At 43.3% G+C, this 13,501-nt stretch overlaps 1 protein-coding gene across 5 annotated transcripts in view; it reads right to left on the bottom strand.

The window, feature by feature from the left end:
• The window catches only part of KIAA2012 (KIAA2012 ortholog), a 126,127-nt gene that overhangs the window by 69,817 nt on the left and 42,809 nt on the right, over positions 1–13,501 (bottom strand). For all 5 annotated transcript variants that reach the window (XR_003514882.1, XR_003514885.1, XM_027564505.1 and 2 more), the window contains one exon: positions 8,704–8,772. Coding sequence is in view for 3 of the 5 variants with exons in the window: in XM_027564505.1 (XP_027420306.1) it covers positions 8,704–8,772 (69 nt within the window). In the remaining 2 variants the exon portion in view is untranslated. The remainder of the gene's footprint in view (positions 1–8,703; positions 8,773–13,501) is intronic.

Genomic DNA, 13,501 nt, shown 5'->3' with positions numbered 1-13,501 from the left:
CTGAGGCCCAGAGAGTGATTTCATGTGATTGGCTCAAGGCCATACCTTGAAAGAGTGCGAGACCAGAACTTGAACCCAGACCTCCTGACTTAGTATCTCCTACTTTTCCCCTCCACTTCACACCTCCTCCTGTTAGCCTCACTTGATCTTGCCACATCACAGCTGTTTGGCCCTGATCCATCCTCTGGACAAATCCAGCCCAACAAAATTGCGTTGCAATGAGGTTCACTTGACCGTGGCTTGGAAGGAACCATGAGTCTCTTAGAAAAGAAACTTATAAATTCTAATGCATAAGGAAAGTTCTTGCAACACCAGGAGAATGAATCAGTCAGCCAGAGTTCAAGAAATGTAAACACGTTTTTAGATAGGAGACTGAAAAATTGCTTAAGACTTCTCCATCTCTTGGGTCAAGACCCTGGTAATTTACTGAGGTCCAAGCTGTCAAGGAGGAGACACAACTCAAATTGCATTCCTGGGAGATAGAGCAATGGGGGTGGTAACACTTCCTCTCTGAACCATGTGGCAGGATCTGCCCCTCTTATCAAGCTGAAGAAACTGACTAACCCATCAACCATTGCAGGCAGCTGGGTGTGAATACAGGCACAGTTTTTTCCCATTATTCCTGAGCTGGTGTGTACATTCACAGACCACACACTACACAACTTCCAGGCCTGCCTGAAACTGGGAGCTCAGAGTCTTTTTGTGGTGACCATTTCTGCCACTAAAGAGATAAACAAAAAACACATCCTTCCCCTGCTGCCCACCATTGGGCCCAAGTAGATTTTCAAATGCTAGCATTAATCTAGCGGCAGGCTTTTAGCAAGGAGATAGCATTCCTGCCAGATAATCGGGCAATTTCAAAGATGACCCTTGCTAGGTGGGGTCTCATGCCAAACCTCTTTTGCCTTCTTCAAATCATGGGATCCTTCAGCAAGCACTCAAAACTTGAAAAGCAGTAAAGAGCATCTGATACTAGCATGCAATATAGATGCCTTAAAATTTCACTCAATTTCGAGAGTAGAATGGAAATATATACTATATGCTACCATAGGTAAAACAGATGAAAGTGAGTGAAAGTGTTAGTTGCACAGTCATGTCCGACTCTTTGCAACCTTATGAATGATAGCCTGCCAGCCTTCTCTGTTCATGGGGATGCTCTATGCAAGCATACTGGAGTGGGTTGCCATGCCCTCCTCCAGGGGACCTTCCCAACCAGGGATCCAACTCACATCTCTTATGTCTACTGTATTGGCAAGCGGGTTCTTTACTGGGAAGCCCTGGATATATGTATACCTATGCCTGATTCATGTTGATGTATGGCAGAAACCAACACCATATTGTAAAGCAATTATCCTTCAATTACAAATAAAAATAAATTAAAAATTTCCTTCAATTTCAATCTATGTTATTGTTGTTGCTGTTCAACCTATGTTGCTGCTGCTAAGTCCCTTCAGTTGTGTCTGACTCTGTGTGACCCCATAGACGTCAGCCCACCAGGCTCCACCATCCCTGGGATTCTCCAGGCAAGAACACTGGAGTGGGTTGTCATTTCCTTCTCCAATGCATGAAAGTGAAAAGTGAGAGTGAAGTTGCTCAGTCATGTCCGACTCTTAGCGACCCTATGGACTGCTGCCCACCAGGCTCCTCCAACCTTGGGATTTTCCAGGCAAGAGTACTGGTGCCATTGCCTTCTCAACCTATGCTGGCCATGTTTAATTCCCAAGTTGTTGTTTATTGTTTTAAATAAAAATGAAACATGGCTATATTTATTCTGATTGTTTCAGAATACTTATTTCTCTTGGTATAGGATGCTCATCTGATATCAAAATAGAGACTGAAAGTCACCTTATCAGGCAGAGTGGGCCACCTGATTCCTTCCCAGTTGTGTGTCAGTTCTTGTGAGAGAATGTCAGACCTGCAGGCTCCAAAGGGGTCAAATGCTTGGTGGGTACAAGGGCAGGAGCTATCAAAAGTGCTGGCGGGAGCCTCTTAAATTATGCATAGCGTCTTTTTCCATCATGCTGTTCCTGAGGCGTGAGTACCCTTTGACCACTAATGTTCACTCACAGAACTGCCCCCATAACTTGCAGTGGTTCATCATTGAGGGGATGTACGAAGATCATGGCATCCGGTCCCATCACTTCATGGGAAATAGATGGGGAAACAGTGGAAACAGTGTCAGATTTTATTTTTCTGGGCTCCAAAATCACTGCAGATGGTGACTGCAGCCATGAAATTAAAAGACGCTTGCTCCTTGGAAGGAAAGTTATGACCAACCTAGATAGCATATTCAAAAGCAGAGACATTACTTTGCCAACAAAGGTTTGTCTAGTCAAGGCTATGGTTTTTCCTGTGGTCATGTATGGATGTGAGAGTTGGACTGTGAAGAAGGCTGAGCGCTGAAGAATTGATGCTTTTGAACTGTGGTGTTGGAGAAGACTCTTGAGAGTCCCTTGGACTGCAAGGAGATCCAACCAGTCCATTCTGAAGGAGATCAGCCCTGGGATTTCTTTGGAAGGAATGATGCTAAAGCTGAAACTCCAGTACTTTGGCCACCTCATGCGAAGAGCTGACTCATTGGAAAAGACTCTGATGCTGGGAGGGATTGGGGGCAGGAGGAGAAGGGGACAACAGAGGATGAGATGGCTGGATGGTATCACTGACTCGATGGACGTGAGTCTGAGTGAACTCCGGGAGTTGGTGATGGACAGGGAGGCCTGGCGTGCTGTGATTCATGGGGTTGCAAAGAGTCGGACACGACTGAGCGACTGATCTGATCTGATCCAATGCCAAACAGATCTCAGAAAGTACTTTTGCCTTCCCACAGCTTTGCAAGTGGACTTGCAGCAGAAACCAGTGGGAGGAGGCTTAAGAGTTAGTCTTCATACCTTCATGGTTTTGTGTTTTTGGTCAAAAATGGAAAATGCAAAGGCAAATTCCAGATTGTTAAAAAAAATTCTTTCCAGTAGAAATGAAACCATAAAAGGAAGGATAATACTGGCCCCTTTACATAGCCCTGCTGACCTTTCCTTAAGAATAGTATCTAAAAATACTTTATTTTCTATGATATGACTCAAGATGCCTATGACCTGTAGAGCTTTTGTTGTGTTATAATAAATCTTGAACCTGTTTGTTTAATGCAGGAGATCAAGACCCAAGATGGCCTTTTGGTATTGTCATTAGCAAATTCTTGGAACAAGATTTAAGGTCTTGTTTATGCTACACATTTTCACTTTAAATCTTCCTGGATGAGGAGGAGGATGAGATGGGCATATCAAACAGTTGCTTAAGACCTGTGAAAGTCTCCAGCCTAAAGATGTACCCCAGGGAACTCTATTAAAGGAGCCAAGTAGACAGATGTAGAAGATATGAGTCAGCCTGGGTTTAAATATGGAAATGTCTAGTTAAATGCAAGGACATTATTTTTATTCCAATTTGAAATAACTTTTTTTACTTACTTATATCTTCTTAGACCAAGGCTAACTCAGTCTCAAGAGTCTAGCTTTGGGAATACCAACTTCTCTCAAATGTTCATAAATTACTTTTTATGGAGAGGTCCAAAGGTGCGTGGCAGTTTACCAAGCCCCAGATGGAAGGCAAATTGAAATTCAAGTTGTGTAGCAATAAAATATCAACTACACTCGAAATCCTCCAATTGACATACATCATACGACTAATAAGGATACTTGTGGTAGAAGATGGCATAGAAGAAAGGAGTTCAAAGAAGAGGCTGAAGGTGGAGCTACATACAGAGTGGCCAATCAATTCGGTTCAATATTCTGTGGAAAATACTGTCCTTGGACACTTGCTGTCAAGCAAGTGTAGATCTCTGGTCTTACCCTGCTCAATCCATTGTCTACATAGTTGGGAGAGTCATTTCTCTAAAATAAAAACCTGGTTATGTCAGTTTGTGTGTAAACAGGATCTCACAGCCTTTAGGATAAATTTCTTTGTTGCTACCTATGAGCCTTCCTGATCTGCTCCTGTCTACCCCACCAGCTGCATTTCTCACCACTTCCTCTCTTAAATGTACCCTGAGGTCCAGGCACTACGAGCTACTTACATTTCTCCCATGCCACCATGCTTTCTAACCTTCTTATGGTCCCTTTTCCTGGAGCATTCTTTCATCTTTGATATGGCTAGTTCCTATCTATATCCTTAGAAACTCAGCCTTCTTAACCCCCAGACTGAGTTAGCATGTACTCCCCATGTGCTCTCAGCACACTCCACTAGTCTGGATGACTTTAAGGCATGGACTTTATCTCTCAACTCTTATGCCCAGCACATTATTTGGCATTAGTAGATGGTCTATCAGTGTTTGTTGGATGAATGAATGAGCAATCTTTATGTGTCCCGTAAAACAGATGCACTAATCCTTTCCATTGGACATGTTCTGATGCTGGTGTCTTCATTAATTTTCAAGTGAGGGATTTCTAGGAATGAAGATGATGGCAAATGTAAATCCTCAGGCCATAGGGAGATGTGTGAAGGAAGCAAGAGAGAAACCAGGAGAAAAAAAATCCCTAAGAAAACCTCATGCTTCTTTATCGTCCTTTTTATGAGAAGGTAACACAAATGTCTGGAGAGTGATGGAACAGAAAACAGTATTTATGGATTACTAGTTAATAAAAGTTATCATTTTTTAATCACTCTGACAGGACAAAACTTAATATTCTTAACTTTATTACAGCTGATACACACACATACACACACACACACACACCGAGACATCTTGAAATCCATACCAGCCTTAAAGTGCATTGTGCTAATGCACACTTCACTGCTTGAGCAAGGCCCTGATCCCTCATGCATGTCATACACTTAATGGACAGTGGATCCTGCTACTATAGAAAGGACACTTCCTGAGCATTCCAAGAATCCTTAGATTTGTGAATACTCCTAGTGTGTATCACATCCCCAGTAAAACTAAACTAAAAATGAAGAAAGAGGGGGAGCTCTTCAGACTCTTAATGAGTTGATAGATATATAGGGTTTGAATGATTTATAAAACTATTTTTTGGCAGAGAATCATCAAATTGTTAGACCACTTCACTTTCTCTTAATCCCATTACCAGTCACAGCAGTTGGTATACTTTTTAGGGCCGTTAAAAAAAATCAAGAACTTACTTCCCTGGTGGTATAGTGGATACGAATTCACCTGCCAATGTAGGGGACACAGGTTCGATTGTGCCACAATTATTGAGCCTGTGTCTAGAGCCTGAGAACCCCCAACTAAAGCCTACATGCTACAACTACTGAAGCCTAGAAGATTTGCTTGGCAACAAAAGAAGCCATTCAATGAGAAGCCTGTGTCCCACAAGGAAGAGTAACCCCAGCTCATCGCAACCAGAGAAAGCCGCAGCAACGAAGACCCAATACAGCCCCAAACAAGCAAACAGTGTTCTTCTTTTAAAAAAAATTAACTTCCCAAGAGCTCCTGCAGATGTTACAGTGAATATAGACCACAAGGCTGAGACGCTTTAGTGTACTCACTAGCTTCTGTCTCCTAGCCTGGCCATATCTATAATTTGACTTCTTACCTCTGTAAAATGATAGATTGTATGTGTCCCTGACTTCTGAAGTCATTTGCAAATAGTCAAAACTGTCCTTCAAGTACACAAATACCTAAAGTCTGTCATCTATATAATTTTTAAAAATCCCATCATTTTTATCTGAAAATATTCCTTGGGGCAGAGATCTAGATGGCAGAAAAGAAGGATGTGGAGCTTACCTCCTCCCACAAACACATCAAAACTACATCTATATGTGGAACAATTATCATAAAAACTATTCCTTAAAACCAAATGGCCAAGAAAACAAAAAGTTGTTAAAGCTCTATAGATTCTGATGAATAGATGTTTTAAATTGCTCTTTAAAACTCAATCCCAGAGGGTATCTAGTATTTTCAGAGTAGTGTTACATCCATTTTCTTAAAAACAAATGGGGAGTGTTAGGCTTAAAGAGATGTAAGAATTTTTTGTTAAGGTCTTTGAGCAAATCAAGGGAACAAATAAGTTTCCTCTATTCTAAGCCCTGAAGCAGGTAGTCTATGCTTCTATGGGTAGTCCCATCGGAATGGGAGTTGTCATTTAACGGGGATAGACTTTCAGTTTTGCAAGATAAAAAGAGTTCTGGAGACTGGTTACACAACTAGTGTGAATCTACCGAACACGACTGAAGTGTACACTTAAAAACTGTTAAGATGGCAACTTTTATTTCCTGTGTATTTTGCCACAATTAAACAAATGTCAGAGGACAGAAGGAGATGAGGAATTATGCTCCAGGCAAAGGGAACAGTGTGTTCAAAAGCTTGGAAATGAGAGAGAGATTTGCATTAGCCTAAGGTCTTTCAGTTACTAGGAATAGAAGAGAGAAGGAATTAAAAGTTTTCTTTCCTTCCCCTGGATACAAAGCTTGCCATGGGGCTGTTCTGAAGCAGCTCAGGTTTGTCTTTGGCACTTCACCATTTCCCTTCCTATACTTGTCTTTTTGAATCTCTTTTTCCATTTAGCTAATATTTTCCTGTTCATCCAAGCCCTCCAATGTACCACAACTACCAGGAATATTTCAACTCTTAAAGCTCCACTTATTCCCAAATTCTCCAACCTTGTTTCCATCCCATCAGAATTTTTAGTCCCTTAGGGCAGCTGTTCTTACCAGGTTGTGAGAGGACAGTTACCCGATTAAACACATTTTTACTAAAGTGTGAATGACTGGTAGCTTCTCAGAAGTATCAGCCTTTTAAGAGACTACTTCAGAATTCAAAGTGAATCTATTATTAGTGAGATTTTAACAGTAGAGTGAAGTGAAACTGTACCATTTTCAGCCATATTAGGAAGAATATTTTTGATCTGGAGAGCTACCCTGTAAACAGGCTTATCTGGCTTGATAATCTATCTTGGCAGTTTGGTTCTCCCAAACTGTTCTGACTTTGTTTCAACTTCTTTCCATATCTCTAAAAGTTATAAATAATTTTTGGTGTTATCCACAAAAAAGTGTCTGATGCTGAGTAAAGGTCATTGAAAGGTGAAAAGGATGTGCAACAGAAATCATTTATTAGTGTGAGTCATTATTAAGTTAGGAACTTCCTAAGCTCTTGTATGTTAGGCAGACACATACCTGTCTATTCTATTTTACATTTTATTTAAGTATAGTTGATTTACAATATTGTGTTAATTTCCACCTTACAATAAAGTGATTATATATGTGTTTATATATGTATATATACACAATATTCTTTTCTATTATGGTTTCTCACAGAATATTGAATATAGTACCCTGTGCTATACGGTAGGACCTTGTTGTTTATCCACTGTCTATACAGTAGTTTCCCTCTGCTAATCCCAAACTCCCAATCCTTCTTCCCCACCCCTGCTCCCCCTTGGCAAGCACAAGTCTGTTCTCTGTAAGTCTGGAAACATGCGTGTTTAGATTGACATCACCACTAACCATGCATAGTCTTAAAAATACAGGTTCCTATGGTTCAGATCCCAGCTTCACCAGTTAGGTGTATGACCTTGGGCTAGTCACTTCACCTCTCTGAGCCACCTTGTCTTAGATGAAAAGTGAGGACAACGATAGAAATTACCTCTTATCATTGCTATGAGGATAATGTGATCTAATGAATGTGGAACATTCATCACAGTGTTTGGCGTGTGGAAGACAGATAGCGATGGTAGTTCTCATCTTGATCGTCCTCATCCTTCCCTGGAGGGCTCCTATGAAGAGCTGCTTTGGCCCAGTTCCAGCCCAACAAGTGAGAATGAACAGAACTGGCCCCGGCACTCTTCCCACCATGATCAGGATGTCCCCCCAAGGAGAATGGCGAGAGGACCAATGCCGGGCTCTCTGGTGTTCCTCTGCTTACAGATTTTGACATTGGCAAGCATGTGACAGTGCTTTTCTCCTTCAAATTTTGCCGTCTATAGCAAAACCAGTGCCCTCCACCCATCTGGCTCCAGCCCTCTGTCTGTGGCCTCGCTTCCTGTTGCTATAGCAGGTCTCTCATGCAGGATTCATCCCTGCCTGTCCCAAAATAAGCAGTGAGGAAGACCACACACATTTCTCTATTAATCAAAGACTATTTTTAGGAGTGAGAGAAAAATCTTTACATAATCATCCTCCCCCCTGGTTTGAAGCAGAAGCAACAGTCGCAGCAGCTGGAAGATGAGCTTCAAAGTCAAACCTATAGTTCCAGTTTTTGCTTATTTCTCCATGGGGGAAACGAAATGGAAAAGGAAGCATGGAAGAGGCAGAACTGACCTCACTCCTGCATTTAGAGCACAAGCCTGAGAACCTTTTCCGGATAGTTTTTTAGTTTGTGGATATGAAATTTGAACTGTGCCCAACCCTGGGAGGCAATACTCACCTCGTTATAATGTGAACTGTGCAGCGTTTGGTCTGCAAAACCCACAGGACATGTGTGCAAATTCTCCTTTGGGAGCCAGCTCAGCACAGGCATTTGGTCTGACTTTTCTTCTCCCCTAATATTTACACTCAGACCACAGCACCAAGACTGCCCATGAGTAACTCTAGAGGATGCTGTATTTCTTAGACTTTCTATGAAAGGAATCTTATTTCCTACTTACTGCTATATTTGGGGAGAAACTGTGTGCTTCTGGAGGTCTGGGTATGAAATAAAATGTATATGAGTCCAATAACCCAGAGGAGAAGTAGAAGTGACTCTTTAGGGGGAAATCTTACCTTTTAGTAGATGTTGAATACTAGATTCCTCCTCTCCGTGGCCGGCATTTGAACTGACAGATTCATAGGCTGAAAAACAATAAGGGTTTTACCTGAGTCTATGAAAAAAGTCTTGCAAAAAAGCTATTTTCCTTACCCTAAGACGGGGGAAAACACAGTGGGATGGCTTGATGCCTAGGTCTCCTAATGAATTAAATACTTTTGAAAACCCTTAGATGCCATCATTGAGGGAAGGCTGATCTGGGATTTAAAAAGCATGGAAGAAATAAATAATATTCTTATTTGAGGTGTTGAGGGTGAAACCCTGTAGGTACTGTGACGTGTAAATTCGGAGAGGCGAACCTGCGACAGAATAAGAACATGAAACAGTTAACTCCTGACACCCGCTGTGAGGAGATGCCCAGATCTGAACAGCAGATGTGCCGTGGGGGCCCCAGTGCGGACAGCGACGGGGGGATGACAGACAAGCGTGAGGAGCCCCCGCCTCCAGCTGTAGCCAAATTCAAGGGTTGGACCAGGGAGACAGGAGGGCTTCTAGCCCATCTGATCCCAGCCAGAAAGACAGACAGGCTTTTGTACAGCCCTGATGAATTTTTTTTGCAATCTCTTCAGAGTCACTCTGGATGAGAAATATTCTCCTAGCTGCCCTTGTCAGTCAAAATGAAAACTAGTTAAAATAATGGCTGAAGAAGGTAGGGTTAACAGGCCAGAGAAAGGCAGTTAGGGGAGAGGTAACGGATAGCAAGGAGATCAGCTGAGTGGATCTGAAATGGGTCTTTTAATGAGAAGTGTGTGTCTGTTTGTCAGAGAGACAAAGGTGTGAGATATCAGAAAGATAGAAATAGGGAGGAAGAAAGTCATAGAGAATCAAATACATCTGAAAAAGATTTTGAGACCTATCTAACTCCCCCGCCCCCACTCATTTCCCTATACATGTTTGTATTTATATGCTTCATCGTCTCATTACTGATAATACATATTACCAGAGACACTGCCAGAAAAGAATGTTTGGTTTTGCTGATTTGCTAAACCATGGTGGGGCTTGGAAAAGCCTGCTCCTTGGCGCTTTCCCACCCCGTCATTGCATGCGCACAGCCACAAGCACACACATATCCTAGGCTGAGCATGGCAACTTGGGATTCTGAGAGGCAACACTGGAGAGAGAAAAAGCCATAATTAGTGTTAATTGTTGACCCTACAGTTCAAGAATAGATGCTCTGGAGAATGGGAAATGAGAACATACATTAATTATTGAGTAGGGACCTTGGAGACAGGCACGCTGGATTAAAAGGAGAGCGATAAATTGCATAATGAATGTTAATTTTCCCTCAAAGAATTGAGTGGTCGGTGGTTGGAAGGGAAAAAGAGGCTAAAACAATCATGAAAGAGAAAGCTCAATGTGTGTCAGGGTGAGAGGGTGCAGGAGGGTTACACAAACACTCTCCATCACGGCTTGCCCCTTCCTCCTCACAGCTCCAGGGAATCTGCGATCAGGGCTTTCCTTAGAACTCTAGTTATTTACCACAGTCTTCTGTAGGGATGCTCAACCAGTTCCCCAAGAGCACACACGCCTGAAAACAGCCACGGTGCATGACAAGCGGAGAGGCAGTTTATGTTTACTGTGGAATTTATTTTTTGTGCGTGTTGGTGGGAGTTTGACTTTACATCAAGGGAGCTGAGGGAACTGAGGGCCACACGGGGAAGGACTGTGGTCCTGTGTGTGCCCCCGTGGGGGGACTCGGGCTCCAAGGTCTTGATTTTTGTTTTACCTTAATTATAGCACACAAGATGCATGCACATCCCCCCCAACCCCAAAGTAATCCTTTTAACTGAAAGTGAAAACAGAAAATGGTAGTTTGAGTAGAAAATTGGAGATGAGGATGTGCTAAGTCGCTTCAGTCGTGTCTGACTCTTTGTGACCCCATGGACTTGTCTCTCACTAGGCTTCTCTGTCCAAGGGGATTCTCCAGGCAAGAGTACTGGAGTGGGTTGCCATGCCCTCCTCCAGGGGCTCTTCCCAACCTGGGGATCAAATCCAAGTCTTTGAAGTCTCCTGAATTAGCAGGCAGGTATTTTACCACTAGTGCCACCTGGGAGATGAGAATTGTAGCCAATTTTGTGAAGAGACCCTACACACAGGCTTGTCACTGGCTGCTCAGATTCAATGTGCCAGTGACCCTCCCCACATGCGGCTGGTGGCCCTGGGGGCCGTCGCCTTGCTACATCTGCTATGTCTGCCCACTGCCTGCCATCCAGGCCCCTGGCAGCTGCTGTCTGGATGGTTCTGTAGTCGTCTGAGCACTTGGCTTTTTCTCCTGCCTGCTGCTGGCACGCCTGTTCCTGACATCCCTCCTCAGGCATCTGTGGTTTCTTGTTGCCTAAAAAGCAGCATTTCAGCTCTTTTCTGGTGCACAAGGCCTTCCCTGGCCTGGTCTTGGTCTACCTTTCAGCCCCATATCCCCTGCCCCACAGGGCCTTCTTACAGACCACTCATCATTTCCTGCATGGACTCTGCTTTCCTATCTCTTTGGTTCATGCTGGTCCCTCGCTGGGTCATGTCTTTCTTCTTTGTTTATCTACTTCTACCAGTTTCTTAAAGGTCAGTGCAAATGGGAATTCCTCTACAAAAATCCTTTCTCATCCCCCAGGTTAGAATCCATCACGCCTTCCACCAAGGCCCCTGCATTCTGTTGTTTAGGCTGCTGTGACAATGCTCACCTCATTCTGCCTTGTGGGAGAGTCAGTTGCTTGTGAATCTGTTTTCATGTGGGCTGTGAGGTCTTTGAAGGCAGCAGCCACAGGGCCTGGTGCTGAACCCTGGGCAGTGGAAAGAGAAGAGCACCATTTCTGGAACAGATGGGCCTGGGAACAATTATGCTGAGCTGTTCCCCAGGGGCGATTAATGTGCACAAGGGGGTTAACCTTGTGTTTCAGTTTCCTCACCTGTGATGTGAATGAAAATACTCCCTTCATTGGATTATTGGGATGATGGAATGAGATGACATAGATGCCTGAAGATGTCTGCTCTTGGTATTAACATCCTTTTCCATCCCTTGAACATGGTAGGCATCCTGTCCATTGATAGAGGAGTCAGGCACAATGTAATGTGTCTTTTCTGTTTTAGGTCCAATGACATTTTATATTGAAATTTTACTTAATATTTTACAAGATGTACTGTATGTATGATCTGGTTTGGTTATCACAAAGCAAAGCAAACTAGGATGGCAGGTATTGTCATAGTTGCATTATATTAAGGAATGTGGTGAACTGCTGTAGGCTCCCCAGGTGGCACAGTGGTAAAGAATCTGCCTGCCAATGCAGGAGATGCAAGAGACGTTGGTTCGATCCCTGGTTGGGAAGATCCCTGGGAGGAGCAAATGGCAACCCACTGCAGTATGCTTGCCTGGGAAATTCCATGGATGGATGAGCCTGGCGGGCTACAGTCCATGGGGTTGCAAAGATTAGGACATGACTGAGCACACACACAAGCTGCTGTAACAAAGAGGTTCAACAAGATAAACTTTTTTTTTTTTTCCAGGTAAGAGTCCTGAGGGAGGTGGGTAGACTGGGGTGGCGCTGCTCCACAAAGTTATCCGGGCATCGGGGTTCCTTATATCTTCTGGCTTCATCATCCCCTAGAGCACTTCCCTTTTCCACATGTTTGAAGTTACTTCACCACTACAACCGAGTCCAAGGGGTAAGAAGAGGAAGAAAGAGGAGGAAGAGAAGGAGGAGGGCAGTGGTTTCTTTTTAAGGAGATGACTCAGAAGTTGTACACATTACTTCTGTTCACATTTCATCAGCCATACCTGTCATACCTGGCTGCAAAGGAGGCTGGGAAATATAATTTCTAACCAGGCAGCCATGTGTTCAATTAAACTTCATGGTGAAAGTGAAGTGAAGTCACTCAGTCGTGTCCAACTTTACCAGGCTCCTCTGTCCATGGAATTTTCCAGGCAAGGGTGTTGGAGTGGGTTGCCATTTCCTTCTCCAGGGGATCTTCCCAACCCAGGGATCGAACCTGGGTCTCCCACCTTGCAGGCAGATGTTTTACTATCTGAGCCACCAGGGAAGCCAACTTTATGGTAGGAGATTCTAGAAATAATAGGGATAATGGAAAAATATATATTGGGAAACAGATAAAATCTTTGCTACTCACAGTTTCAATCCATATTTATGGATAGTGTTCTGGGAGTACCTATGGTGTTCTCTGGTGTATTCAGAAGTAGATGTGGGGGATATATCTATAGGAATTTTAAATCTCAGAGGAGAATGAAGAAAAAGAGTAAAAAAGATAAAAAAGTGAGGGAATGCCTGGTGAGAGACCCAGGTAGTAAGAATTAGCAGAACCTAAGATAGTAGCAGTCAGTGTGGGCTTCGATGGTCAGGTGAGGTGGTGCAGTGAAGATGGGACTTCAGCTAGTCCTTAAATCCTAGAAACCAGAGGCAATAAGTTTTAAGGAGAAGATCTTTGGCCTTAGTTGTTGCAGGAAGATCTGGGCTTGAACCTTAGATTTGTCACATAGAATCTGTGTGACTTTGAGCAAGTCACCATACCTCTCTGGGCCTCAGTTTCCCTTCCATAAAATGAGTTGTCAACTGTGGTCTCATAGTTCTAGTGACTCTGCACAGACCCCACAGCCAGGAATCATTTTAGGAGGGAAAGAATTAGCTGGGCTCTGAAGAAGTTGAGGGGGTGGGCGCACAGTCAGGCCATCCTCACTTTAACCAGGCAGCTCTGCTTCTGTTTTATCTATAGGTATCCCCAGAAAAATCTGTTTGATAAAATGCATCCCCT

Source organism: Bos indicus x Bos taurus, chromosome 2, assembly GCF_003369695.1.
Source record: "Bos indicus x Bos taurus breed Angus x Brahman F1 hybrid chromosome 2, Bos_hybrid_MaternalHap_v2.0, whole genome shotgun sequence".
NCBI lineage: Eukaryota > Metazoa > Chordata > Mammalia > Artiodactyla > Bovidae > Bos > Bos indicus x Bos taurus.
Note: the sequence above shows the minus strand (reverse complement) of the source record. Positions and strands in the feature narration are given on the sequence as shown.